Below are 26,200 nucleotides of genomic sequence, written 5' to 3' on the forward strand. Positions count from 1 at the left end.
GCCGGTCGGTGGGCCCCGATCGCAGGCCAGGCAACCGTGGGGGCATCCCCGGGGCCAGATCGCCCTGTGCCCCCCCCCCCCCAGGATCCCAGAGCCCACCCGCGCCGCCTGCTCCCGCCGGTAAGGTAGGTGGTTTGATCCACGCCAGCAGGAGAGGCTTGACAGTGACGGGACTTTGGCCCATCGCGGGCCGTAGAATCACTGGGTGGGGGAGGGGGGGGGGGGGGGGCGCCCACCAGCGCGGCGCGATTACGGCCCCCGCCGAATCTCTGGTGGCGGAGACGTCGGGACACGGCGGGTGCGGGATTGACACCGGCCCCCAGCGGTTCTCCGACCCGGCGGGGGGTTGGAGAATCCCGCCCCTGGTCATAATCGTATTGCTAGGGCAGCACGGTGGCACAGTGGTTATTATGGCGCTGAGGACTCGGGTTCGAATCCCGGCCCTGGGTCACTGTCCGTGAGGAGTTTGCACATTCTCCCCGTGTCTGCGTAGGTTTCACCCCCACAACCCAAAAGATGTGCAGAGTAGGTGAATTGGCCGCGCTAAATTGCCCCTTAATTGTAAAAAATAATTGGGTACTCTAAATTTATAAAAAAATAAAAAAATAAAAATAATCGTATTGCTGCTTGTTGGACCTTACTACGCACAGATTGATTCCCACATTTCTGACATTATCAACAGTGATTATACTTCAAAAGTACTTTATTGGCTCTGGGTGTTAAAGGCGCTGTACAAATGCCAGTGGTTCTTTTATTTTTACTGAGGAGATGGTTCTGATAATCATGAATCTCAAGCACATCACTTGCGCAAATTAAACAGACACCAGAGAGGAAGCAAGTGATTCAAAGGTTAAAGTAAATGTAACTGAAAAGTTTCTCTCGCAGTTGGTAAAATCATTGTGGTGTTCCTGAGTTCTGGAGACCAAAAAGGAATGACGATTGGTCTCAGCACCCCGTTGGCACACTGACAGAGGGAGAATCAGTCAGAGCGCTTCAAAAGTAAACAACATTGCATATCTTTTACTGGAGTGTGGTAACTGGAGGCGAGGAGGTGCTCCTCACGGCTTTGCATTACAAACACAGGTTACCGCGGTACCCTCCCTCTGCCTGGTCGGTACCCTACATTCTTCCAAAAATTGGTGTCTCAAGCCGATATCTCCAGACCGCTGTCCTTCCTATCCCAAAAGCCTCCCCACACCCACCTCTGCAACAGCCACAAATTCAGATCACCTTCACTGGTGAGATACCCTTTCTATGTCCCTCATAAAGTTTTACAGCACCAAAAGAGGCTCTATTTATCCATTCTCACCCCCACTTTCCAGCGCTTGGTCTGGTGTGACATTTCAAGTGCTCATCGAAATGCTTCTTAAATGTTCTGAGGGATCCTGCCTCTACCACCCTTTCAGGCAGTGATTTCCAGATTCCACCCACCAGTTTTACCTCAGAACACCTCTAAATTTCCTGCCCCTAAACTTAAATCTGAGCCGCCTGGTTATTGACCCCTCTACGATGGGTAAAGTTCCTTCCCTCATAATTTTGTACACAGATGCCTGGGGATATCCAGCAGGCATCTGCAGATTTGCAAGTCTACTATAAATGGATCATGAGACCCAGCATCAAGTGGGCCTCTGGCCTCATGCAAGCGCAAATATCGATTTCTGCATCTAATTTGCACTATCCAACCCACTTCCTAGGCCCCAGTCCTTATACGGTGATCTCTGAAAATGTCAATCCAGGACAGGACAACCTTGGCTGCAATGCCCTCCTTGACAGAAGAATCTGCCAACACTCATTTCCTCAGCTAACACCTTAAGAACAAGCCACTTGGCCCTGGCCTAGGGAGGACTGTATTCCAGACAGGAATCACAGACTACAAGGGGAACATTGGGTAATAAAGTTGAAAATAAAACTTGTAAATGTCGCTATTTGCTTTTCTTTACTGTTTGCTTCTTATAAAACAACTCAGTTAACACTTGCAGCATTCATTGATGCTGTTTTACTGAATCTTAAATATTTTCACATGAAAAGGATGATTGAGACACCAGCCGAGTCTCTCTCTTTATAAACACCAGTGAGATTACATTCTTATCCAGGCAAGGAGTGCTCATTCCTGACACATTAATGTTTTATAAACCAGTCCAATCAGTAAATCTGGCTTGCTCTTGTTTTCTTCTGAGACCTTGGCTGCTGTTGGATTCAATGGTCTAATAAAAAAAGTTAGCAAGCATAAACAACTTAAGAACTGACTGACCAGAATACCACTTTGTACTTGTGGTGAGATATTTACTGGTACTTGTAATCATTGGCTTTTGCTCGATAATGATTTGTGTAAAATACTTTTTAGAATCAGGACGGTATTTAGGAGCCGGTGAGAGACATTTTCTCGTGGGCCCACAGGACTGGAACCGAGATGGGGGCAGACTAGATTAAATTTAAAAACGAGTGACGAGACAGGTTTTCTGAACAGCCTAACGTTGCATGACTACCGATCAAACAGGGAATGTAATATGATAGAGTTCAATGTTATGTTTCAAGGAGAGAAATGAAAAGAGCTGCGAAGTACGCATGTTTTGGCCCCGTCACGTCGAGGGCAGGAGTGGAAAATGTGGAAAACTGTTCAACGTCCATTGACCACAGCAGGACTGGAAGATCTCGCCAGTGGGAGGAGCCATAAAACACTGCGTTAAGATTCTAGGTTTCGTTAACTCTGATTTCAACAGGATGGAATAAAGACTGCCCATGAAAACATTGGCGAATATGTTAATGGCTAAATGTTGAAGATGTTCAATGGACAAGTTAACGTGATGCAGAACCAGCTCATACCCATGTAATAACCTGCCCCGGACTCATCCAGCTGGGGATGATTGTTTCCCCATGCTCATTGGACTGCGTTAACCCAGCACTAGTATAAAAGGCAGGCCACTGTAGAGCCAGCTAAAAAGGAGCGAGGACCCAGTGAAATGTAACCGGGCCCTGTGTGGATAATGCTGTTGCTGAATAAAAAGACTTTTAAGAAACTCGTTGGACTCCTCTCGCTTTATCAAGCCCTGCATCGCCTATTGGCAAAAAAAATCCATGGATGACGAGAGTGGTAAAGGAGAACATGGTAGCACAGTGGTTATCACTGTTGCTTCAGAGCGCCAGGGACCCGGATTCGATTCCCGGCTTTGGTCACTGTCTGTGTGAAGTCTACATGTTCTCCCCGTGTCTGCGTGGGTTTCCTCCGGGTGCTCCAGTTTCTACCCACAAGTTCCAAAGGCGTGCTTGTTAGGTGAATTGGACATTCTGAATTATCTCTGTGTACCTGAACAGGCGCCGCAGAGTGGCGACTAGGGGATTTTCACAGTAACTTCATTGCTGTGTTAATGTGACACTACTTGTGACACTAATAAAGATCATAAAAGAAAAAACCTACAGAAATGCAAAAAACAAGTACAGGTTCTGGTGACTTGGACAGACACAATGAACTACAAAAGGTGAAAAAACAGACAGGAAGAGCTACAGGTAGGGAATAGGAAAATAACTTGCAACAGGCATGGATAAACATTACAATGTTTTTTGCAATTACAACAGGAAAGCGAGGGTGACCATAAACATTGCGGATCCCTTGAAAACTGAGAACAGAGATACTGTAAATGAAAACAAGCAACTAGCAGACAAGTTGAATAGTTACTTGATATTAGTATTTACAGCAGAGGAAGAGGATAACATGCTGGACCTTCAAAGGAATGTGATATTGAGTCAGGGACAAGACGAGTTCAAAACTAAAGTAAGCAAAATAACAGTAATGAAGAAAATAATGATGCTATAGCGTGACAGATTCCCAACACCAGACAGTTTCCATTGCAGAGTTTCAAGGAAATTATGTGAAATCACTGAAGGTGTCCCAATTCCAGAACCGTTCCTTTACACTGGAACATTGTACATGTCGGGGCAGCACGGTAGCACAAGTGGATAGCACTGTGGCTTCCCAGCGTCAGGGTCCCAGGTTCGATTCCCGGCTGGGTCACTGTCTGTGCGGAGTCTGCACGTTCTCCCCGTGTCTGCGTGGGTTTCCTCCGGGTGCTCCGGTTTCCTCCCACAGTCCAAAGATATGCAGGTTAGGTGGATTGGCCATGATAAATTGCCTTTAGTGACACTTCCATCACACTCCTGAATTGTGTCTTGTCGACGGCGGACAGGCTTTGCGGAGTCGAGAGGTGCCGAATTACTGATCTGCTCTCACAGTGGGAGGGATTCTCCGCGAACCGGTGTGAACCACTCTGGCATCGGGCCACCCCGAAGGTGTGGAATTCTCCGCACATCCAGGAGCTAGGCCGGCGCCAGACTGTTTGGCACCGCGCCAGTCGCCGCGGAAGGGCTTGGCACCACGCCAACGGGCCTCTGCCAGCCAGCGCGAGTTGGCACATGCGCAGGAGCCCCAGCGCATACTGGCACCATCACAGCGAATGCGCAGGGGGTTCTTCTCCGTTCCGCCATGGCGGAGGCTGACAGCGGCCGGTGGGGAGGGAAAGAATGCCACCACGGCACAGGCCCGCCCACGGAATGTTGGTCCCCGATTGCGGGCCAGGCCACCGTGGGGGCACCCCCCCCACCCCCCCGGAGCCAGATTCGCCTGTGCACCCCCAAGGACTGCAGGCCACCCGTGGAGCCAGGTCCCGCCTGTAAGGACCTGTTGTCAGTTACGCTGGCGGGACTGGCCGTAAACAGGCGGCCACTTGGCCCACCGTGGGCCAGAGAATCGTCAGGGGGGTGGGGGGGGGGGGGGGGGGGGGGCGCTGTCACCGTCGCTGATCTGTGAGGCACGATTACCGCCCCCTTCAAAACCCCGGCGCCGGAGAATTCGGCAGCCGGCGGAGGCGGGATTCATGCCGCCCCCCAGCTATTCTCCATCCCGGCGGGGGTCAGAGAATCCTGCCCAGTATTTATATAGCTCGTCCAGTTCAGTTTCTGGTCAATGATAACCCCAAGATGTTGATCATGGGGGATTTAAGCAATGTTAATGTCATTGACTGTCAAGGGGCAAGAGATTCTCTCTTGTAGGAGATAGTCATTGTCTGGCATTTGTACAGTGCAATATTACTTGCCACTTGAATGTTGTCAGGTTTTGCTGCATATGGGCTCCGACTGCTTCAGTGTCTGAGGAGTCATGAACACAGCTTTACAAATATGTAATCATCAGTGAACACCCTCCACTTCTGACTTAAAATGGAAGGAAGGTAATTGATGAACCAACTGAAAGTGGTGGGGCCTTGGACACTTCCCTGAGGAGCTTCTGCAGTGACATCCTGAGACTGTGATGATTGACCTTCAGCAACTAGAACCACTTTCCTTTGCACTCGGTAAGGCTCCAATCAGTGGAGAGTTTACTCCAATTTTGCTAGGGCTCCTTGATGCCACATTCGGTCAAATGCTACCTTGATGTCAAGGGCAGTCACTCTCACCTCACCCCTTGAGTTCAGCTATTTTGTCCATGTTTGGAGCAAGGCTGAGTTCTGAGTCTCAACCTATGCAATTGTGGCTATAGTTTTTAAGAATAAATGTGAAACAATGGGATATGTATTTTTTCGAATCCATGAGTAAAACTGTCCTTTTTGATTGATGTCAATTTATGAATTATACTTTACACAAAAGAGGAAACTACCAATCTTTGTCCAATTCATATTCTCTATTAATGTTCCAACAATTTTGTTTTTCATGCATATTACAAGTTTAATAATACAAATTATCCTCCAATGGTTTAAAGAGGAAGTGTACTGCATAGAGATAAAATCCTAATCAAGGGTTTGTAAGTCAGATGTGAGAGATAAGCTGGTACAGCCTTATCTGCATCTCTAATCGGTAGACGCGTCATTGGGTTTCCTTTGTTATTTTGTGTGCTGCTTGAGTGGTTCTGCTTTTTGTCAAGTGAGAGTAGTTAAGTTGTGGTGCCTGGATCTGCAGGAACAAAGAGTCCTGATTCATAGTTTAGATTGTGGGGGGATTAGCAGGGATTCAAACTGCTGGGGAATTGCAAAAGAGCCATAAGGCACTGATTTGCTTGATAGAATTGAGGAGGAAGGGATCATAATTCAGTTCTTGTGCGAAGGATTGGTGAATCAAAAGTGATATTTGAAGGGGAAAAAATATTTGAAGTAGCCTCACCTTTATCTTCATGTGAAGGACTATTATTTGTCACAGTGTCTTATTTTTCTGTAATGCAATGCTCTGTGATTATCGTGTGAGCAGGTTTTGAATTCCCACGTTGCACAGTGAGTGAGCAACTTCTTTATATCTGATTACATCATGCTTTAACTCATGATTTGGGAAAGTCAAAGTCAAGAATATAAAATAATTTGACTTTGGTTTTCCTTGCCTCAGCAGTCTTAGCATGGGTAGCACCTGGCACTAGGCAGTTTTGGCTCCCTCTAACTCAGGATATTAATTGTTACTAACCGTGGAAATCTCAGAAATACGGGATTCCTCTTTACACTGTTTCTAACCTGGTTCCAATGAGCCTTCAAGATTGTGAACCATGTCGATAAGTTTGTCTTCACAGCTGAGGAAAAGATTGTTAAATCCTCATATATTTTTTTCTGTCCCTTAACAAGAACCATTGGCCACAAATACTATGGGCTGCTGTCTCGGGTCACATTGACCCAGGGGTCCTTCTAACTCTGTGGTTTGCAGCTTCTGTGCTGAATCATCCTGTCATTCTGATTCTCTCAATTTGGTAGCAGTGTTTTCAATGTCTTGATGTACAAACAAGTATGAGCGTTAGCTCTTTTATCAAGGGTTATTTAAAGACCGGTTGGTTAAATGCTGGCCGCACATTTTCTTCCTTGATACTTTCCTGGGGATGCTGCCCGCTGCCAGATGCATTTTTTGGAATGGGACGTAAAATACGAGGTGTGCCCAGCCTAACACATTCCCTCCCACCACCGAGAAGTCCCTCATTAAACGCCATGTTGGCTGAAGCTAAAATAGGCAGCTGATCCACCATATTTAAATAAATGCCTCACTGGGATATTATGCTGCCCACACCATAATATGGTCGGTGTGGGCAGACAGGCAGGAGTGGGCAGTATTGATTTTGAGGCCAGGTTGAAGAAAGGTTGGAAGGATGGAAGGGGGACATCATTTGGAGTTGTGCCCTAGGCTCATCGGGGATGACCCCTTCCCAAAAGATGTCGTCCCCCTCCCCCCTCAAACGACCCATCCCCCCTTCGCCACCATTCTTTGATGCCTGCTCTCCCAAGCTTGACCTTCCACCCTCCCTTCCCCTGCCCCTCCACCCACCTCCCTGAGCTCTCAGATCCCTCGCCACTCTAAAAGCCTGGGACTTGCCTGTCTCTGGCAGCAATTGTTTTCCTTCATGCTTCTTCCTGTAGTCCTGGTAGGGCCAAGGTCTGAGCTCTGGCGCGGTCAGGTCTGCTAGAGCTATTAGCCAGTCAGATTGGCCTACAGCTCTCAAGGGCATGACTTCCTGTTCCTGAAGTGTGGAAGTCCCACTCTCAGTTTGTTAAGGCCATCCCCATCATATTTTTACCGTGGGGCAGCCTTTTTTAAAGTAGGTCAGCTCAAGACTGACTTTTCTAGTGCAGTTAGTTCAATTTATTCCTATGATAAATGGTCTCCTTCCATTGTTATCGATCAGCAGAATCTTGCACTTCCCCCATTCAAAAATGTCACCAAATGGGGGGGTATATTGCATGTGTGATAGCCGATACTCTCTGTAACAGAAAATAGAGACTTTGAAAATTATTCTTTTCATTGTGAGTCCCAGCTCTTCTTTTACTGCAGAGCCTTCCAATAGCTTTGAAGAAACTAGATACATTGGCGAATTTTGTCACTTATCCAGAAAGCCCACCACTAGGTCCAAAATTGAGAGTCAATCTGCTTCAAGAGGCAGCAGGTCCCAAGGTGGCATGTTGCAGGGTGGGGAGGGCCTCCATCCAATTAAGGGTGGTGGCCTGGCTTCAAGAGCTGCCAGTCGGAGAGCCAGCAGCCTCAGCGGCGGGTGAGGTAATAGCTGTTGCTGAGACAATGGCTCGGTAATCAGGCATAATAAATATATTTAGGCTGGTGGAAGGCCGGGCCAGGCAGCGAGGCCCTGGCATTGGGAGATGTGATGAGTGGAGATCTTGGATCTCCTGCGCTGCTATTGGCGCAAAGTCAGCCATTGCTGCCAGGGGAGGGCCCCCGCCATGTGCTTTGGAGTGCCCGTCAAGGAGGATCTGCTCTTGCCAGGTTGCTGGGAGGCTGCCAGGGTTTACCTAACCACCTCTCAATGCTGCTGGGGTCTCCCGACGTTGGCAAAATGCCTGCAGCAGTAGGAATTGGAACTTAATTGGCCACTTCAGTTGCTCGCCGCCAAATTGCTAAGTTTCCCACCACTGGGTCCTTTCCTGATGTCTTCCCTTGCCATTTTGCCACCTCCCAACCAATTGGAAAATTCAGTCTATTGCTTTCTCATGTGGAAGCGGTGTATCTCAGTTCACCATTATTCAGCAGTGAATTGAAGGTGATCGATCGCAGGAAAGATCTCTTGGTCGACTTGTACCTGAGTAGCATACTTAATGTATGGAGTGCTGACAAACACAAAGGCCTTGAGTTTTGCTCTTGAGGCAGGTGTCAGAGTCAGGGAATGTTCTGGTTTGCCACATCTGCCAAGGGCAGAAGTGCTCCGAGTAACAGGATCTGCATTCTGGCAGTTGGTCCATGCTAGAGTTGGGCCCATTGCCCTCAGAAACAGTTCAGAGGCAGCCATAGGGGCTGCAGAATGCAGAAGCTAACTGTCTAAAAGCTCTGACTTGGTATTCTGGGACTCTGCTCAGTTGCTTTATTTATAATTTAGGCCCTCCAGCCATCATAACTTATACTTCTTCACCCACACACATACGTCTACTACCCATGCCCATCCATACTAACCTATGCCACCATCCATCCCCAATGCCTCTTATGGCCCCATTGTCAACTTGGTGTCAACTCATGCCAGCCCATACACACAGCCACACTCTTTGCCCTTGCACCCTCCGTGCCAACTCACCCAGTGTCCACCATGAGCAGGTCTCGGGAGCAAAGCTGAGATGTTAGAAAGTAAAGCCCTAAGTATCTGTTACAGACTTCACTATATAATAAAAATATTCTCACTGATAAAAGCCTATTATGTTAAATCTCCTGAAGTACTTAATCCTTTGTAAAACAATCATTTGTGTCACTTGCCCCACATCGAAGACAGCTAATCCGTTAATAACTTAGTGGGAAGCTGTAAATTCACAATTTGTCAGCTCCAAGAGTATATAGATATACTGTGGAAGCAGTTCAGCAGTCCTAATATTAGAATGATAGCCCCACTGGGCTATGCAACCAAACAGCTATTGAAATTACAAACATTGATTTTCCAAATCAGAGACACAGCAGGCTATTTTTTTAAATTTGAAGGCCAAGGGATTGAAATAACCCGACAGCTTTGCAACATTACAGATCTTTCCACCTTTTATGAGCATTCGCCTCTACTCTTAAAAATCGTAAATCTCGCACTGCAGGAAATGAACCTTTCTCCAGTAAAAAATTGGGGTCTGTTTAATCAAAGTGTTGAGTTCACATGGCCTTGCTGGGTCCGGGTTTACACCATGCCTTTGGGGACGAGTCTTCTGCATCCCAGGTCTTGCCGCCATTTTGGTGAGTCGATTCCGTGAAAATCCAAGCGAAAGGCTTGGCGATGTTACGGAATTATGGATAAAAGCCATTCGGGTTGATTTTACCTTCCAACAGATCCTCAAGCGATTCAAAGTTGGATGAGGCCTTTTGTGGATGGCTGATGCATTTTCCTCGACGGCAAGAATGGAAATATAACCCCAGGATGCAGAGTGTCAAAATTATGAAAATAATTCAAAACGCTATCATTTTCATGTGAGGTCAACAGCAGGGTATTTGCTGTTAATTGAGAAGTTTCCAAATTGTCCAGGAGATAGAAGTTCACAGGTAAATGACAACCTAAAATATTATATCAAACATTATAGTCAATCTGTAATTGATCTCTGGAGTGAGAGCAATTTAACTCCATGACCTTAAAAATGGCACCACTATTAGCATTGCTGCCTACGGCGCTGAGGACCCGGGTTCGAATCCCGGCCCTGGGTCACTGTCCGTGTGGAGTTTGCACCTTCTCCCCCTGTCTGCGTGGGTTTCGCCCCCACAGCCCAAAGATGGGCAGGTTAGGTGAATTGGCCACGCTAAATTGCCCCTTAATTGGAAAAATTAATTTATAAAAAAAAATAAAAATGGCACCACTATAATACCAGGTGCCATGTCGTAAAATGCCGCATAAACAGCCAGATCTCCAACAACTCTTCACTGCCCAGATACTCCTGTTGAAAACATGCATGCGTAGACCTCAGGTGAGGACAAGATTGGTCAAATGACTGCTGACATTCATTGTATATGCCAACAAATTTCAAATGCGCCATCTGGTAAAATACCCAGAGTATCGCTGGTGACACACACACAAAATCAAAGCACAACTTTGCTCACTGCCTTCCAGAGTGGAAAGGAAGCGTTCAGAAAATTGGAAAATGTTATATTGTATATAGAGTCCTGAAATACAGCAGATTTTCTTCAAGAGTTTTTTCTTTGTAGTTAGAGATTTGCAACAACTAGATTGAGGTTGCACAAAATGTACAATATATTTCAATAACATTTGTTGGATTTTCTGGAACTTATACAATTTCATCTTTTAAATCCATTGATTTATTTATCTGAATGTAAAATCTGAAGTATGCCTTTCCTGGAGTTACGACAGTTTGTGTGATGTTTGCTGTTTTTCTACAGATTGGAAAACAACACCATGGACGATGGCCTCCGTCCTCGTTCGTGGCTGAGATTTCCCAGTGCTGCTGAAAGTGAATGGAGTTTTGCCTGTGATGCCAAATTTTCCATTCTCGCTCACAATGGGACCCGCCCTGAATGAGACAGGAGAATCCTGCCCATTTACATTCTGTTCAGCTGGACTGTAATATACCACTGGACAGGAGAGGAATTAAAATCCTGGCCCATGTTTCGCAACACGGCGTATATGTTTTCTCCACCGTGAGCCTTTTAGCCATCCAATACATCTGCCCAGCTCCAGCAATGGACCACGCTTCACGAGTTTGGGGCAAAAGGGCTGCAGGCAGAAAATAAGCAAGGGACCTTAGCTGGACTCTGGCTTCATGCGTCTGACCCTAGGGTCACCTTGTCTAAGCACCTTAGCAAATCTGGCAGAAGTTTCTTCCCTGCGATTTTGATGTGAGGAAGCCTCAATTCAGTTGGTCGGGTCACCTTTGAACCTCTTCCCTGTACCTGCAAATTCATGCAAGGGTTAGCCACCTCAGGTCTGTGTATGCATATTTTGAAAAGAATGAGAAGTTCTCCAGATATGCTTATTTTTGTTTCTTTTTCAGATATAAGGGTTTCTGTAGAAATTGCCTCTTTGCCTACAATTATTTACATCTTCTAAAGCAGAAATTGATCATTATTGAACGTTTTGGAGCATTGTCTTTTAATGTCATTTTTTTCTGATGCTGGTTTAATTTGTAATGAGTTCAGGCATTTCGCTATTTGAAGAACTAGAGCTGGTTTTGTTCGCCCTGTTTTGTTTGCAGAAGATCAGTACAGGCTAGATATGTAGCTATGTCAACGCGCAAGAGATCTTTTTATTTCACTAAAGTTAGAGTACCCAATTATTTTTTTTCCAATTAAGGGGCAATTTAGCGTGGCCAATCCACCTAACCTGCACATCTTTGGGTTGTGGGGGTGAAACCCAGGCAGACATGGGGAGAATATACAAACTCCACATGGACAGTGACCGAGGGCTGGGATTCGAACCCGGGTCCTCAGCGCCACAGTCCCAGTACTAACCACAGAGCCACATGCCGCCCCAACGCGTAAAAGATTTGTTCGCTTCCCATTTTTAGTTCCTTATAATGACTTGCCACGTTGTTTCTGTCATTTCTATCCTGCACTCTTCTTCAGAGAAGCCAGTGACTAATTTGCAAGCGTTCCCAAATCATATAAGTTCATCAGATATAGGAGCAGAATTAGGCCAATTGGCCTATCGAGTCAGCTCCGCCATTCGATCATGTCTTATCTCGCACCCTTTAGAATCATGGATCTTTCTAACTGGAAGATGCTGCCTGAAAGGACAGTTGGAGCTGATTCAACCTTAACTCCACCATCCTGCCCATCCTTCATAACCATTCAAACCATTACCAATTAAAAATCTGTCTAACTCCTCCTTAAATTTACTCACTGTCCCAGCATTCTCTGCATTCTGGGGGAGCGAATTCCACAAATTCACAACCCCTTCATTCTTCCAGAATATTTGAGCCATATCAAAACACAAGGCTTGAAACAAGTGACTACAAACAAGCTGACCAAAATGCACTTACTGACACAAGGGCCGGGATTCTCCCCTACCCAGCGGGGCGGGGGGTCCCGGCGTGTCGGAGTGGCATGAATTCTCCGCACCTTTAGGGGCCAAGCTCTCACATTGAGGGGCTAGGCCCGCGCTAGAATGGTTCCCACTCCGCCGGCTGGCGTGAACGGCCTTTGGCGCCACGCCAGCCGGGGCCGAAAGGACTTCGCCGGCCAGCGTAAGTCCGCGCATGCGACGGAGCGTCAGCGGCTGCTGACGTCATACCGGCGCATGCGTAGTGGAGGGGGTATCTTCCACCTCCGCTATGGTGAAGATCAGGTCGAAGGTGAAAGAAAAAGAGTACCCCCACGGCACAGGCCCACCCGCCGATCGGTGGGCCCCAATCGCGGGCCAGGCCACCGTGGGGGCACCCCCCGGGGTCAGATCGCTCCGTGCCCCCCCCAGGACCCCGCAGCCCGCACGCGCCGCCAATCCCGCCGGTCAGGTAGGTGGTTTAATCCACGCCGGCGTGAGAGGCATGTCAGCGTCAGGACTTCGGCCCATCGCGGGCCGGAGAATCGCCGGGGGGGGCCAAAACGTGGGCGGGGGAGAATTCGGGACACGGCGGGGTAGGATTGACGCCGGCCCCGGGCGATTCTCCAACCCGCCCAAGATTTGTTACTTATGTAGCTACCTGATCAAGCAATAACATTAAGTCCCCTTCTAACCAAACTCTCGTATTGTACGTTTGCTTACTGTCCTTTCATTTTTCACCGTGTTCGGAAAGAGGGAAGTAGCTTCTTGATTTGAACAGCAAGAATGTCCAGCTAGCATCCTCAATTATTGCAGGGTAACTGAAGCATAGCACATGCTGCGATTTTACTATCGGGCAGAACTTGGAGGCACGCCCCAAGTCTGTCTATTTATGGTGGATTAAAGTAATAACAGATTGCAATTTAATGGATGATGCTCAAGCAAATGTCATCTGGTCTAAGCACAGTTGTATTTTCTTTGCAACCTAGAAGGGCTTGACTTCAGCCTCAACAATATTAATAATAGTCGGGAATGACAGCAGAACTGAAATTGTGAGGGTTCCGTGATATCCTCGCTGGGTAACAATGTTGTGGGGCAATTTGCAGGAGCTTATTCTAAAGATAATTATTATGGAGTTGGAAAACAAAATTAAACTGCCATAGAGACCATAATGCACATTATAGTATTTAGTGTAATCTTGATAATCACACAGTTACATGCATATTATAATGCATGCATGCATGTCTCACCATTACGACCTCTGGAAAGACCCCTCGGGACTCTTATCTGCTGTGTACTCTCGAATTTTTCAGGTTTACGCTGTATGCTTTGGACAGCAGAGGGAGACGCTCCGAGCCAAGCACAGTGACCATGAGGACCTCCTGCCCACTGATTGATGACATCAAGGCAGAAGGTAAGTTATTCTTCCTCACTTTCTTTTAAATAGACTCTTTTGATTAACCGTACTATGTCCTGCGTGTTATTGATGCGCATAACTTATCCATTAGTGTCACAACAGGAATCCAACCAGCACACCAGGCAGCGCATCCAAACAAATTAAGTAATTTTTACTGAGCTTCTTTGAAACATTAAATTTTTAGTATCTTTTTGACCAACTGGTTTATGTCAGTGTTCATGCTTCACATAAGCCTCATCCTATCCCTCTTCATTTAAATCTATCAGTATAACTTTCTATCCCTTTCTGCCCTCGTGCTTACACTAAAATGCATCCATTCTATTCGCCTCAACTACTCCTCATGGTGGTGCATTCAACATCTTTAGCACTCTCTGGGTTAAGATGTTTCCCCTGTATTCACTATTGAATTGAGCTATCTTATACTGATGGTCCCTAGTTTTTGGTTTCCGCTGCTAGTGGAAATATCTTCCTTAAGATTTCAAATGATTTCCCTTTTAAAAAGAGAAAAAAGGGCAGTATGGTGGTACAGTGGTTAGCCCTGATGCCTCACGGTGCAGAGATCCCAGGTTCGATCCCAGCTCTGGGTCACTGTCCGTGTGGAGTTTGTACATTCTCCCCATGTTTGCGTGGGTTTCGCCCCCATAACCCAAAGATGTGCAGGTTAGGTGGATTGAACTCGCTAAATTCCCCTCAATTGGAAAAATAAAATGAATTGGGTACTCTAAATTTATTTAGAAAAATAAAAAGAGAACAAAAAACGGTTCTGTTCTGACTGCTGGTGAAACTTTAATGTAGCTGCTTCTGTTTTTGCATTTTATAACCATTTTTTCATGTTCCTTCTGAGCTTAATACTTTATTTTCCTATTTTCATGTTTCCTTTTGATTCATTCCCATTTCTCATTCTGTTATCACTCATAACCTGACATCACTTCCAAACAAGGATCAACTCCTGCCAACTCATTCTCAGGCATCAGAATAATTAAACTGTGTTCACTTGTAGAAACAAATAATAAGATAATTGACTCTTTTGAGCAGGCTCAAGAAAACATAATAGTCACCCTTTTCTTTTGCTTTTTATCAACCAGCAACAACCTTTTTTTGTTGAAAACTTAAGGTGAATGGTAGTGCAGGATGTCAGAAAGTTGACTGGAGTGAAAAGGAAGTAATTCAGTAAGCATTGATAAGGTGATGAAACAAGGTCAACAGTGTGGGGAGATGAAGAAAGAAATAAAGAGCTGCACAAACACATCTGAACCATGGAGCAGACAGCAGTGGCAATTGTCAGTGACTTTGTCACCTCTGAGATGGGTAACAGCCTGATCGCTCCATACTCCTCATGTCCTTGTATGACAGTTAGGAAATCTGCGGCAATGATTGCGCTAACCAGTGTCCTAATTTTCCTTTCTGCAATCCACGATTTTAAAAGTCCCATTTCCTCCTGCCCACAACCCACAGGGGAGCAAGGTGGCATGGTGGCTAGCACTGCTGTCTCATAACGCCAGGGACCCGGGTTCAATTCCGGCCATGGGCAATTGTGTGGAGTTTGTACGTTCTCCCTGTGCCTGCATGGGTTTCCTCTGGGTTCTCCGGTTTCCTCCCACAGTCCAAAAAATGTGCAGGTTAGGTGGACTGGCCATGCTAAATTGCCCCTTAGTGTCCCCGAATGTGAAGGTTAGGTGGCGCTATGGGTTTGAAAAGGTGGGGCAGTAGCCTGGTTAGGGTAATCCTTCAGAGGGTCGGCGGTGCAGACTCGATAGGTCAAATGGCCACCTTCTGCACTGTAGGGGTTCTATGATTCTATGACCACCCCTGGTGGAAGTAATGAGTGGTTTTTAGATTTATGCCGATTGAAGGACCCCCTTTTCGGATGGATTAGTAATCATGGACTTCCCTACCCTATATTATCGTGCTTTATTATACCGATGAAACTTCTGCATGCAAAGAGTGTTTTTCTAATGCTTTTAAGAAAACAGGTTTACTTGCATGCTGCTCTCCATGTGCACTTTCACCTTGGGTAAGACAGCCAAACAACTCTGCCCTGCACATGTGATGGCCACTACTCATGCAAGCCGCATTTTCACATCATTTTGCAAAGCCAATCTGTGGACTGATGTACCATCAATTCGACTCGAGGTACATTTAGGATCGGAACTGTGGCTTTAATCAGCTAGTTGTTAGCCCAGTGGTCGGCTACAGAGAATGACCGATCACCGGTAACTCTGGGTACTTATACCCCGCCTCGGAGGCGGGGCCTACTTGCCTCTCGACCAATTGGAGAGCAGTCACATGACTAGTCCCAACCAATCGGACGAGAGGCACATGACCAGCCAGAGCCAATGGGAAGCCAGTGCTCTGCACCAATGGCAGTGCTCATATCCATACCACCACATGGACCCTCACGCTTAACAGAGCTCAGCTTGAGAACCAATGAGATAGGGAATCTCAATGAGATCGAGATTGCCCAACATCAGGACTTGTCGCTTCAAGTATGCATTAATCCTATTTTTGCCCGATGATCACAAGTTCCTGCTTTAGCTCTGGTCTTAGCTTCTTCAAGTGAAACATTCAGTCATAACTTTTTTTGAAAATTGGGCGAATTACTTAAATTCATTTTACAATTCGTCTTATTAATCCTAACGTTAAACAAGCAAAATGAGTTAATCACACAAAAGTTTAAGAATTTCAGAATGGTTGTGTAATTGGAGACAGAGATGTTTTGTGAAACAATTGCTGTTATGTACTTTATCTCTCCCTTTTGTTTATGAAGTTTGCCTGAGGTCAAAGGACTGTAAATTAGTCACATTCAGCGTAGTTCCATTGAAAGAAAATACCCCATTAAGTTGAAAACTAGTGACTCTTTGAATACCACAATCCATACACAATATCATTGCCACACTGTAGCTCTTCTTTATGACTAACACACTGACTTAAAATCTGTGTAGTTAAGTCTTATCTAACAATTTCACAGACTGATTTGTGAGGTTATTTGATTTAAGCCAGACTCTTTCCAGGAATTGTTACATTTAGGTATTTCCAAGAGAGGGCAGTTGGCCATTCATCATCCCTACTGCTTGGTGTCTTCAAGACACTTGTCTAAAGAGGCTGTGAAAGAAATTAACCATATCACATGAAAATGACAGGCGGTTTTGCCTTGAAACTTCCTTACCGTCCTCACTAAAGACAGGTTAAGCGTTCTTTTGATTTTGTAACTCTCTTAAAGGCAACAGCTCCAAAACATTTCACTGTTATCAACATTTTTACGGTGCGCAATCTAATGTTGGGTGTTTTCCCAATACGAGTTGTTCCTGAGTGATGTAACCCAGTTCCCAATCCATGCTTGGGGGCCCCCTCACAATCTGTCCGCTAAATCTTCAAAGAACTTAACTCATGCTAATTTAAAATCAGGGCCAGTGGCTGTGGAAGGTGTACTTGCAATGCAGAAGGTCTGATGAAGCATCGTAAAGGCAAAGAGTGGCGGAAGTGAGGAGGATTTGAGTGGAAGAGTGCAAAAAAGGTGAAAGCTGCTCACTGGAGATGGGGAAAGGTTCTTGAATTTTTTTGTTACCTTTGCATCCAAATGGTACTAGACTTGCTTCTAATTGCTTGTGGGACCGTGAGACCAACAGGATATTTTGTTTTCCACACCCACAGTGAGAAGTTATGGGAAGCAGGTGTCACATTATGGAGGGAGTGGTGTTGTTGCAGTGGAAGAGTGAGGGGTTGGAATTTTAGGACTGAGATGAAGAGATACTTGTACACACAGGAAGCTGTGAATCCTTCGAGTATTCTCCTCCACAGGCTGCAGATTCACGACTGAGATCAGTAGATCTTTGAACAGTATAATATGGAGGATACGTGGAATTGATGTTGAAATGCAACTACAAGCTTATTAAGCAGCAGCACAGTGGCGCAGTGGTTAGCACTGCTGTCTCACGACCCAAGGACCCAGGTTCGGTCCCAGCCTCAGGCCACTTTCTGTACATTCTTCTCGTGTGCGTATAGGTCTCACCCCCACAACCCAAAAAGATGTGCAGGGTAGGTGAATTGGCCAGGCTAAATTGCCCCTTAATTGGAAAAGGAAATAATTAGATACTCTAAATTTAAATTTAAAAGAAGCTTTTTAAATAGCAGAGTGGCTATTGGGTCATATGGCCTACACCTGCACCGATTTTGAAATGAAATGAAATGAAAATTGCTTATTGTCACAAGGAGGTTTCAAATGAAGTTACTGTGAAAAGCCCCATTTTTTGTGCTATGATGGAGAAAAAAAGGTACCCAGAAAGCTACATGCCCTACGTTATGTGGACATGTGGCTGCGATCAGCTGCTTGAACAGTTCCACCTGTGGCTGCGATCATGAGTGCAATGAATGTCTATGCTGCTGGATCATTGTGAGCAGCCACGGAATAATCCATGTGATAGCAAACAGGGTGGTATCCAAGCATGTATTCATTGACTATCTGCCAGCCAATCCCAAAAATGTAAGGAACTCAGCTGGATTAGCATCTTGGCAAGACCACAGCTTCATGGCAGGGTGCAGTAGTTGACCAGAAAGGACAACGCACTTGTTCAATGTCCAGAGAATGTGTGACAGTCATGATTCTCGGGGCAGTGGGACCATTCTGGGGCAGGAGGCATCTATTCAAAAGGGACAAGTTGCACTTCAGGAGGTCAGGGACTGGTCATCATGGGCAGGTTCACAAGTGTGGTTTTGGAGGGATTGAACTAAATTGTAAGAGTAATAGGAACCAGCACATAGTAGTAGGGAAGAGAAATGAAGTGAGGGCTAATACAAGAGAAGTTAGTTGGAACTTAGAGAAGAAAATAGTACTGCATTAGATAAGAGCAGACTAAGAGAATAAAACATACAACGATTGGATTAGTATGCAAGTATGTAAATACATTGAGTGTGGTGGATCAGGTTGGTAAGCTATAAGCACAAATAACCATATAGAATATGATGCAGTGGCAATAATGGAATCATAGAATCATAGAATTTACAGTGCAGAAGGAAGCCATTTGACCCATCAAGTCTGCACTGTCCCTTGGAAAGAGCATCCTACTTAAGCCCGTGCCTCTACCCTATCCTTGTAACTCAGTAACCCCACCTAACGTTTTTGGACACTAAAGACCAATTTAGCATGGCCAATCCACCTAATCTGCACATCTTTGGACTGTGGGAGGAAACCGGAGCACCCAGAGGAAACCCACGTAGACACAGGGAGAAAGGGCAAACTCCACCCAGACAGTCACCTGAGGATGGAAATAACCCGGGTCCCTTGAGCTGTGAGGCAGCAGTGCTAACCACTGTGCCACCGTGCCGCCCTGTAATGTGGCTCAGAAATGGTAAAGAGAGGTAATTTCAGAAATGTATTCAGGAGAACCTCCTTGAAAAGTAATTTGCACTCTAATTAGGAAAGAGGTATTGCTGGACCTGATGCTGGGAAATAAGACCGTAAGATTAGGGGCAGAAGTAGACCTTTCGGCCTATCGAGTCTGCTCCTCCATTTAATGGGATCTGGTGTAGGACAAGTGGATTAAGTTCCTTTGGGAAAGTATTTGGGCAAGAGTGATCATCATATTATAGAGCGTGGGTTAACAATGAAGGAGAACAAGGAACAATCACAAATAAAACTTCTAAATTGGAAAAGGGCTAACTTCAATGGGCGGAGATCGGATACAGCCAGGGTGAAATGGAACCAAAATGTGAGTGACTCGCTAGACCATTTCAGAGGGCAGTAAAAAAAATCAACCACATTGCTCAAGTTCTGGAGTGGCACATAGACCAGACCAGGTAAGGATGACAGATTTCCCTTCACTCAAGGGCATTGGTGATAGGCATTTATGACAATCGGCAGTGGTTACAAGTCACAATTACTGAGACTAGCTTTGAATTCCAGATGGATATGATTAATTTAATTTATTAATAAATTGAATTTAAATTCCACCAGCTGCCAAGGCGGGATTTGAACCTTGGCCCTACAGCATTAGCCTGGGCCACTGGTTTACGAGGCCAATACCACCATCTCCCTGCAAAACAAAATTTAACAACGTTGAGGCTCAAGGAACAGGAGAGTCAGTATCAGATTAGACTTTTGAAAATGGCTGAAGGACAGAAATTAGTGAGCCGAGGTAAATGGTTGCTTTTCAGACTGAAGGAGGGTGGACCGCGATTCAGTTCTGGGACTACTGCCTTTTTTTTCATATGTATATATAAATAACGGGCGGGATTCACCAATCTGCCAGCCATGTTTTCCGGCGTGGCGCACCATTGCCAGCAGCAGTCCGTTCCCGCAGCTGGCCAATGGGGTTCCCATTGTGGCCACCCCACGCCGGCGGGCGTGGGTGCGCGCTGTTCGTGGACAAGAGGATTCCATCGACGGAGAATTCCGTTGAACATATTTGGAATACAGACTAAAACCTCTTTGAGGGCAGCATCCCATAGGATTATACTGCACCATCAACCTGGATTTTGTGCTCCGGTATCTGGAATAGAGCAGAAAGCTGAAGTTTACTAAACACCAATTAGAATAATGTGAAACGATAAGGTAGCTTTACAGATTTAATTAGGCCAAACTTTGTTGTGAAAATTAGGGCAACGCATGCCATCGTCAATTGAACCAATCCATATCCCTCACAGCCCTTCCTTAGTGGGATGAAGAAACTGACACTCGGAGTTGATGTGTGAGTGGAAATTTAAACTAGTTTTGCAATAAGCCTAAAGCTGTTTCTCACCCCCATCTATTTTGTACAGAAATAGCGGAGACGATCTACAGCTTATTTAATGGCTACACGAGTGGGAAAGAACAGCAAACTGCCTACAACATACTGATGGAAATCACCTCCCCCATGGTTTACCGAGTGATACATCACTATAACTCGCACTATGAAAAATTTGGAGACTTTGGGTGGCGCAGCGAAGATGAACTCGGTCCAAGGTAACCCACTTTTTAATTTACACTTTGTTTTTTAACACTAGGTCCCTGGTGTCTGGATAACAGATCAGGTTAAAAATACATGTCAGATATCCTTTCATAGGGCATACACGAAACCTGCACCCTGGAGAGGCGCATTATTTATAGGTCTAGTGTGCTTGACCTGAAATGCCGATGAGTGAATTGTAACCCCAAAATCATAAATATGAACTTGTGCAGTTTCTCAAGCAACAGGTCAATTGCAACACATGAAGGGTGCACATCTACAGGAACTGACAGACATTGGCATGCTACATTTAACTGCCACAGCCATAGGACCCAGGTTAACACTGCTGAAAGGGGAAAAATCTGGTTCAGAGCAAGCCCCAAGGCTAACAAGCGCATAAGACGATAATCATATGCTGTACAATATATCAACGTAACCACTGCAGGAAACGCAGTTGTAGACAAATTAATAGATATTCCAAAGGTTTGATTTCCTAAAGTTTGGATGGACTTGAAGGAATTGATGTGTAATTACTTTCCAATTTTTTGTTTGGATGCTATTTAGTATATTTCTGAGGACCAAACTCCCTGCGTCAGTAATCCTAGTGTGGAAGTTTATTTCAGAATTTGAATTCCTCCTGTGGTGTGATTCGAACCTGAGCATTGATCTATGTTTGTGGTTTACCACTAGAGCACAGGAAGAACCCATCAGTCTTGTTGGAATTGACACAAAATAATTAAAATAATCAATAGTTAGAACCATTGTTCTGAGTTAGGCATCATGTCCAACAAGATACCTGTCGGGATAAGAGGTGGTGCTGCAACTCTTGAGGGTTTAATGATTAGTCATGCAGTTTACTTTCTTTCCACCCCCAAATGCCAATGTATATCTTTGTATAACAAGTAGGTTTATTCTAATTGTTCACTTGATAGGGACATTAGGATGAAACTGAACCGAATTGGCAGACGAGAAAGATCCCAGGTTCAATGCCTGGGCTTTGCTTATTTACCAACAGGGCTTCAAGAAACACCTTCAAAAGATTGTACCAGGTGTACCCAGTCACCCATTCTGCACATGGGGATGTCGAGAATGAAGACAGTCTAAAGCAGTCATTTTCAAACTCAGGGTCAGGGTGTGATTGGTCGCCGCGTTCCCGATCGTGGGAGGAACGCCAAATGGTCATGACCGGCTTTTTAAAATGCCGGTCGCAACAGACGGTTCAGATTGCTGCCTATCCTGTGCATGCGTGCCAGATCAAGCAGTGCGCAGGTCTGGAGCCCAATGGGGTGGACTGCCTCCTCCTGACATCAGCGCTATCTAGGGACATTTTTTTTCAGCAAACGACAGAAGCGGCGGCAGAAAGCAGGCCATGCGCACCTTATGCTGATGTCACATGTTCTGGCCGTGAGAAAGATTCCTCCATTTTGCAGCTGTCAGCATTGTTGGTGTGAACTCCAGGACCTGTGGTGAAGAAGAAGCTGAAAACAGGAACAAAGCAGCATAAAGATGATTACTTGAGGCATGGGTTATTAATGGTGCCATTGAAAATGTGGATTCAAAGTTCATGTGTGCTATATGCACGGAAGCACTGGCAAATTAATGTTTAAAACCCTCAAAACGTCAAAGACATTTGAAGACAAAACATGGCGAGTTCGAGGGCAAACCTCTTTATTTTCGGATGCAGTGAGATCTTAACTCATTAGCTGAAATTATTATTAGAAATGTAACATTAATTAACAAAGTAAGTGAGTTCGTGTGGACCAAGCAGGCTCACTTGTCACATTAGAGGTAAGTAAAAATGTCAGGTCCTGAAGGATTGCCGGTTGGTAAAAATGGGTCCCGGGCAAAAAAAATTGAAAATACCTGGTCGAAAGGGGTAAACGATGATGGCAGATTGCGTGGACTGGAGTTTGAGTATGGAGAATGAAGGATAATTTACTGGAGGTGTTTAAGGTCATTGTAGGAGTTGCTGGGAAGATAGATAGATAGAAACTACTTTATTCTGGTGAGGGAGTCGGAGCAGTCACAGCAGGGGAAATCTGGAACACACTCCTCAATTAAGCTGCTGAGGCGCGATGATCGATAATTTCAAATGTGAGGTGGATAGACCTTTGTACAAGGAGGTTACTAAAACCTATGGAACAAACATTGGTAGAGGGAGATAAGATGCAGATCTGCAATGATGTAACTGAATGACAGGACTGGCTTAAGGGGCTGAATAGCTGAGTGCTCCTCCCGGCCCGCCAACAGTACTTCAGTATAAAAACAAAAGTGAATCATTCAATCTTTCGATGCAACTCTGCCATTCAATTTGACCAATGCTGATTTGTGCCTCAAGTTCATTGCCCTGATAAAGAGAGGGAAAAATGCACGGGTGAAGAAGAATTGAAAAACAAAATTAGCTGTCTTCCGTGTACAGAACGATCATAGCCTTTGCACTCTGTTGCCAGTGTCATATTCTGGTTACCTCAGCTGCCAGGACAAACTAGAAAAAAATAATCCCAAGCTGTGGTCTGTAGAAACAAAAAAGGTTGAGCCCAGTTTCTTTTGTCTCTGTTATTTTTGTCACCCAATGGCAAGGGGAATATTTCTTCCAACAGCAGGAGACCCTAAGAACATCAGAAAACTCTTGCTGAATTGGTCTTCAGCTTTTTCACCTCAAGCAGTTGCAAGAAGCAGAAACCGTTTTGAAGGTTTGGATATGTGATGGTATTAAACAAAACTCCAGCCCATGATGGAACAAAGTCTGAAACCCAATCTCAAAAGTTCAAATGACATTCATAAACTGCTTGAGTTTTGCTTTCACAGTTTGATGTATCCCAACCTCCTCAATTAAATCACAGTTTTATAATCACTCCCCGCTAACTGTTCATCTGTACGCAATTCCTGGCAGTCTATAAAATGTCAGTAAGTAATAATTGACAGTCGCCTGTGAGGGAAAGTTGGTTGAAGGATAAGAGCTTTGATGGAGTCCAATATTTGAATGCAGCTGATTAGCTGTCATGTGGGCAGTCCGCGGGTGTGGTCCCAAGCTTCCGACCACTGTCATTCTTCCCCCTCATTTTCCCTCTGACCTCTTGTTGGCCTCCTGCACTGTCCTAACAAAGCTCAACATAAGCAGGAAGAACTTTAGATTGGGCACTTTATAGCTTTCTGTAGTTGAATATTAAGTAGAACAATTTTGGATCACAATCTTGTCTCCGTTTTTGGATGGCACTATTCTGCTATTCTCATTTCCACCTCACCTCGACCCATCTTTTGTTTGTGCTTGTCCCATTCCCATCTTTTTCGCTTACAGCATCTTCCCCTTTAGCATTTAATCTCTTCGACCTTCTCTTTTGATCGTCCTCTCTCCTTCTCTTCCCTGGCACTGGGTCAAAGCCTGTTACGCTTCGAACATTTTCTAGTCCTCATGAAATGCCATTGATATCAAAGTGTTAACTCTGTTTCTCTCTCTCTGCAGATTTGCTGAGTTTTTCCAATGTTTTCTACTTTTTAATCTCTGGTCTCTAGCATCCACTAGACTTTACCCATGTTTCTATGAAATTGGGAATGTGCAAGAATCCAAAATTGGAGGAACAAAGAGTTCTGGAGAGTTGTACGGATGGGGGAGATTTTGAAGTTAGGGAAGGGAAGGTGAGGCCATGGAGGGATTTGAATACTGGGGTGGGAATGTTAAAACAAGCCATTGCTGGACTGAGGGCTATTGTAGGTGATTGAACATGGTGGGGGTAATGGCTGGACAGATACTTGGCCTGAGTTCGAATGCAATCAGCCAAGCTTTGGATGAAAAGTGCTAACAATATTATAGATAGATTATCCAGAAGGAACTGCTGGTACTGTTATCAAAATATCATTCCGCCCTGAAGGAAGTGTGTGCGTACGGTCTCTCAGAAAGCTTTATCCGCCTAGCTCCATTTGTCACGCCCTTTCAATTTTTAATTTTCACATGGTTTTCTTGTACCTTTTAAAATCCATGATGGATTTTGGCTTCTGAAAGGCATTGCAATTCCTAACAAAATTGAGTGTTGTTAAAAACAAAATCGCCTAACCTCTCTCTTCATTCTTTTAGTGATTATGTTAAATTTATACTGTCTGATTACCAGCTCACCAACTGGTTTCTCCCGATTTACCTTATCAAGACCCTTGATCATTTTGTACATTTAACCATGCCCCAATGAAATTCCAATACTATTTTACTGAAGATATGAGCCAGTTTATTTTAAAGTAACTCTTCCATTAAAATAGCGGAGAGAGGGGGTTGATACGAGTGCTGTAAACATTCACATGCTACCACTGTCACGAATAACTTCAAACCGAGATTGTCCTATAATCCCAGCAGAAGGAACTCTCTGGAGCAATACGAATTAGCCCATGAATTAAGAAATGCAGCCTTAATTGTCTGAGGTCTCCATTTAGCACTGGTACTGAAGGACAGAATATTTGCAGCATCCGTACCATTCAGCGGATATTCAGTCGAGCCGTTTTTTGTTTTGGCTGTAAAATCACCATCTTGCTTCACTGCTTCCTGAAAATCTTCCAAGTTACATGCGTATCAGCTGCAATTCTTTGCTCAGCAGACGATAGTTTCACGGGCTTGCCTTTTCAGAATGTGCATTTTATAAGGTCTGTTGGGAAAATTACTCTTCAAAAAGATATCAAACAGCAAATTAGATGCAGTGCAATGGACACACAAACATGCAAGGGAAATGATTGGGGATGTGCCAGTATCTTGGCTTCCTTCACACTATAATAGTCTTTTGTGGTAATTTATTACCTCAGCCTTCATTTTCCCAAACAGCGCAATTTAGGACACGAAAGCCTCTCCAGCTCATATTTAAAATTTCCTCCACAGTGCTCTGAGATGATTTAAAATTTTCTTAAATGCATTGTTTGATACTGGTGCAATTTACTTTTTACACAATCTAGGTATATTTTGTCGTTTTTTTAGGGCTAAATTGAATGTACCCCAAAAACAAGCATGAGGATCACGATTCACGATTAACCAGAGCCCATTCAATGTAATGCAGGCAGCATGCCAATTGTGTGTTGCCTGCTAATTTGAATGATTGCTGCATGCAGCCAGGGCTAACTGCATTGTTCATTGGCTGAGCACATCAGCAGAAGGCCCAAAATCACAACTTTCCAACATCACTTAAAGCTTGCCTGCACTGCTGAATTAATTAGTTAATAATCTTTATTGCCACAAATAGGCTTACATTAACACCGCAATGAAGTTACTGTAAAAAGCCCCGGTGCCTGTTCGGGCACAGAGAGGGAGAATTCAGAAGGTACAAATTACCTAACAGCACGGGCGGGATTCACCGAGCCCCGCGCCGGGCCGGAGAATCGGCGCAACTGACCCACGCCGCCCCAATGCTGGCAAGAGATTCTCTGAGGAGGGGAGAATCGGCACCATTTGTGCCGGTGCGTTTGGCACGGAGCCGGTTGCGG

The 26,200-nt window shown here is 45.1% G+C and overlaps 1 protein-coding gene across 7 annotated transcripts in view; it reads left to right on the forward strand.

The window, feature by feature from the left end:
* LOC119955607 (astrotactin-2-like) overlaps window positions 1-26,200 on the forward strand; it is a 1,814,189-nt gene that overhangs the window by 1,733,961 nt on the left and 54,028 nt on the right. For all 7 annotated transcript variants that reach the window (XM_038781996.1, XM_038781989.1, XM_038781990.1 and 4 more), the window contains 2 exons: window positions 13,723-13,823; window positions 20,580-20,763. In XM_038781996.1, coding sequence (XP_038637924.1) covers window positions 13,723-13,778 — 56 coding nt within the window. In that variant the 3' untranslated portion in view covers window positions 13,779-13,823; window positions 20,580-20,763. Of the gene's footprint in view, window positions 1-13,722; window positions 13,824-20,579; window positions 20,764-26,200 lie in introns of those variants that run through there.

This window comes from Scyliorhinus canicula, chromosome 21 (assembly GCF_902713615.1).
Source record: "Scyliorhinus canicula chromosome 21, sScyCan1.1, whole genome shotgun sequence".
Lineage (NCBI taxonomy): Eukaryota > Metazoa > Chordata > Chondrichthyes > Carcharhiniformes > Scyliorhinidae > Scyliorhinus > Scyliorhinus canicula.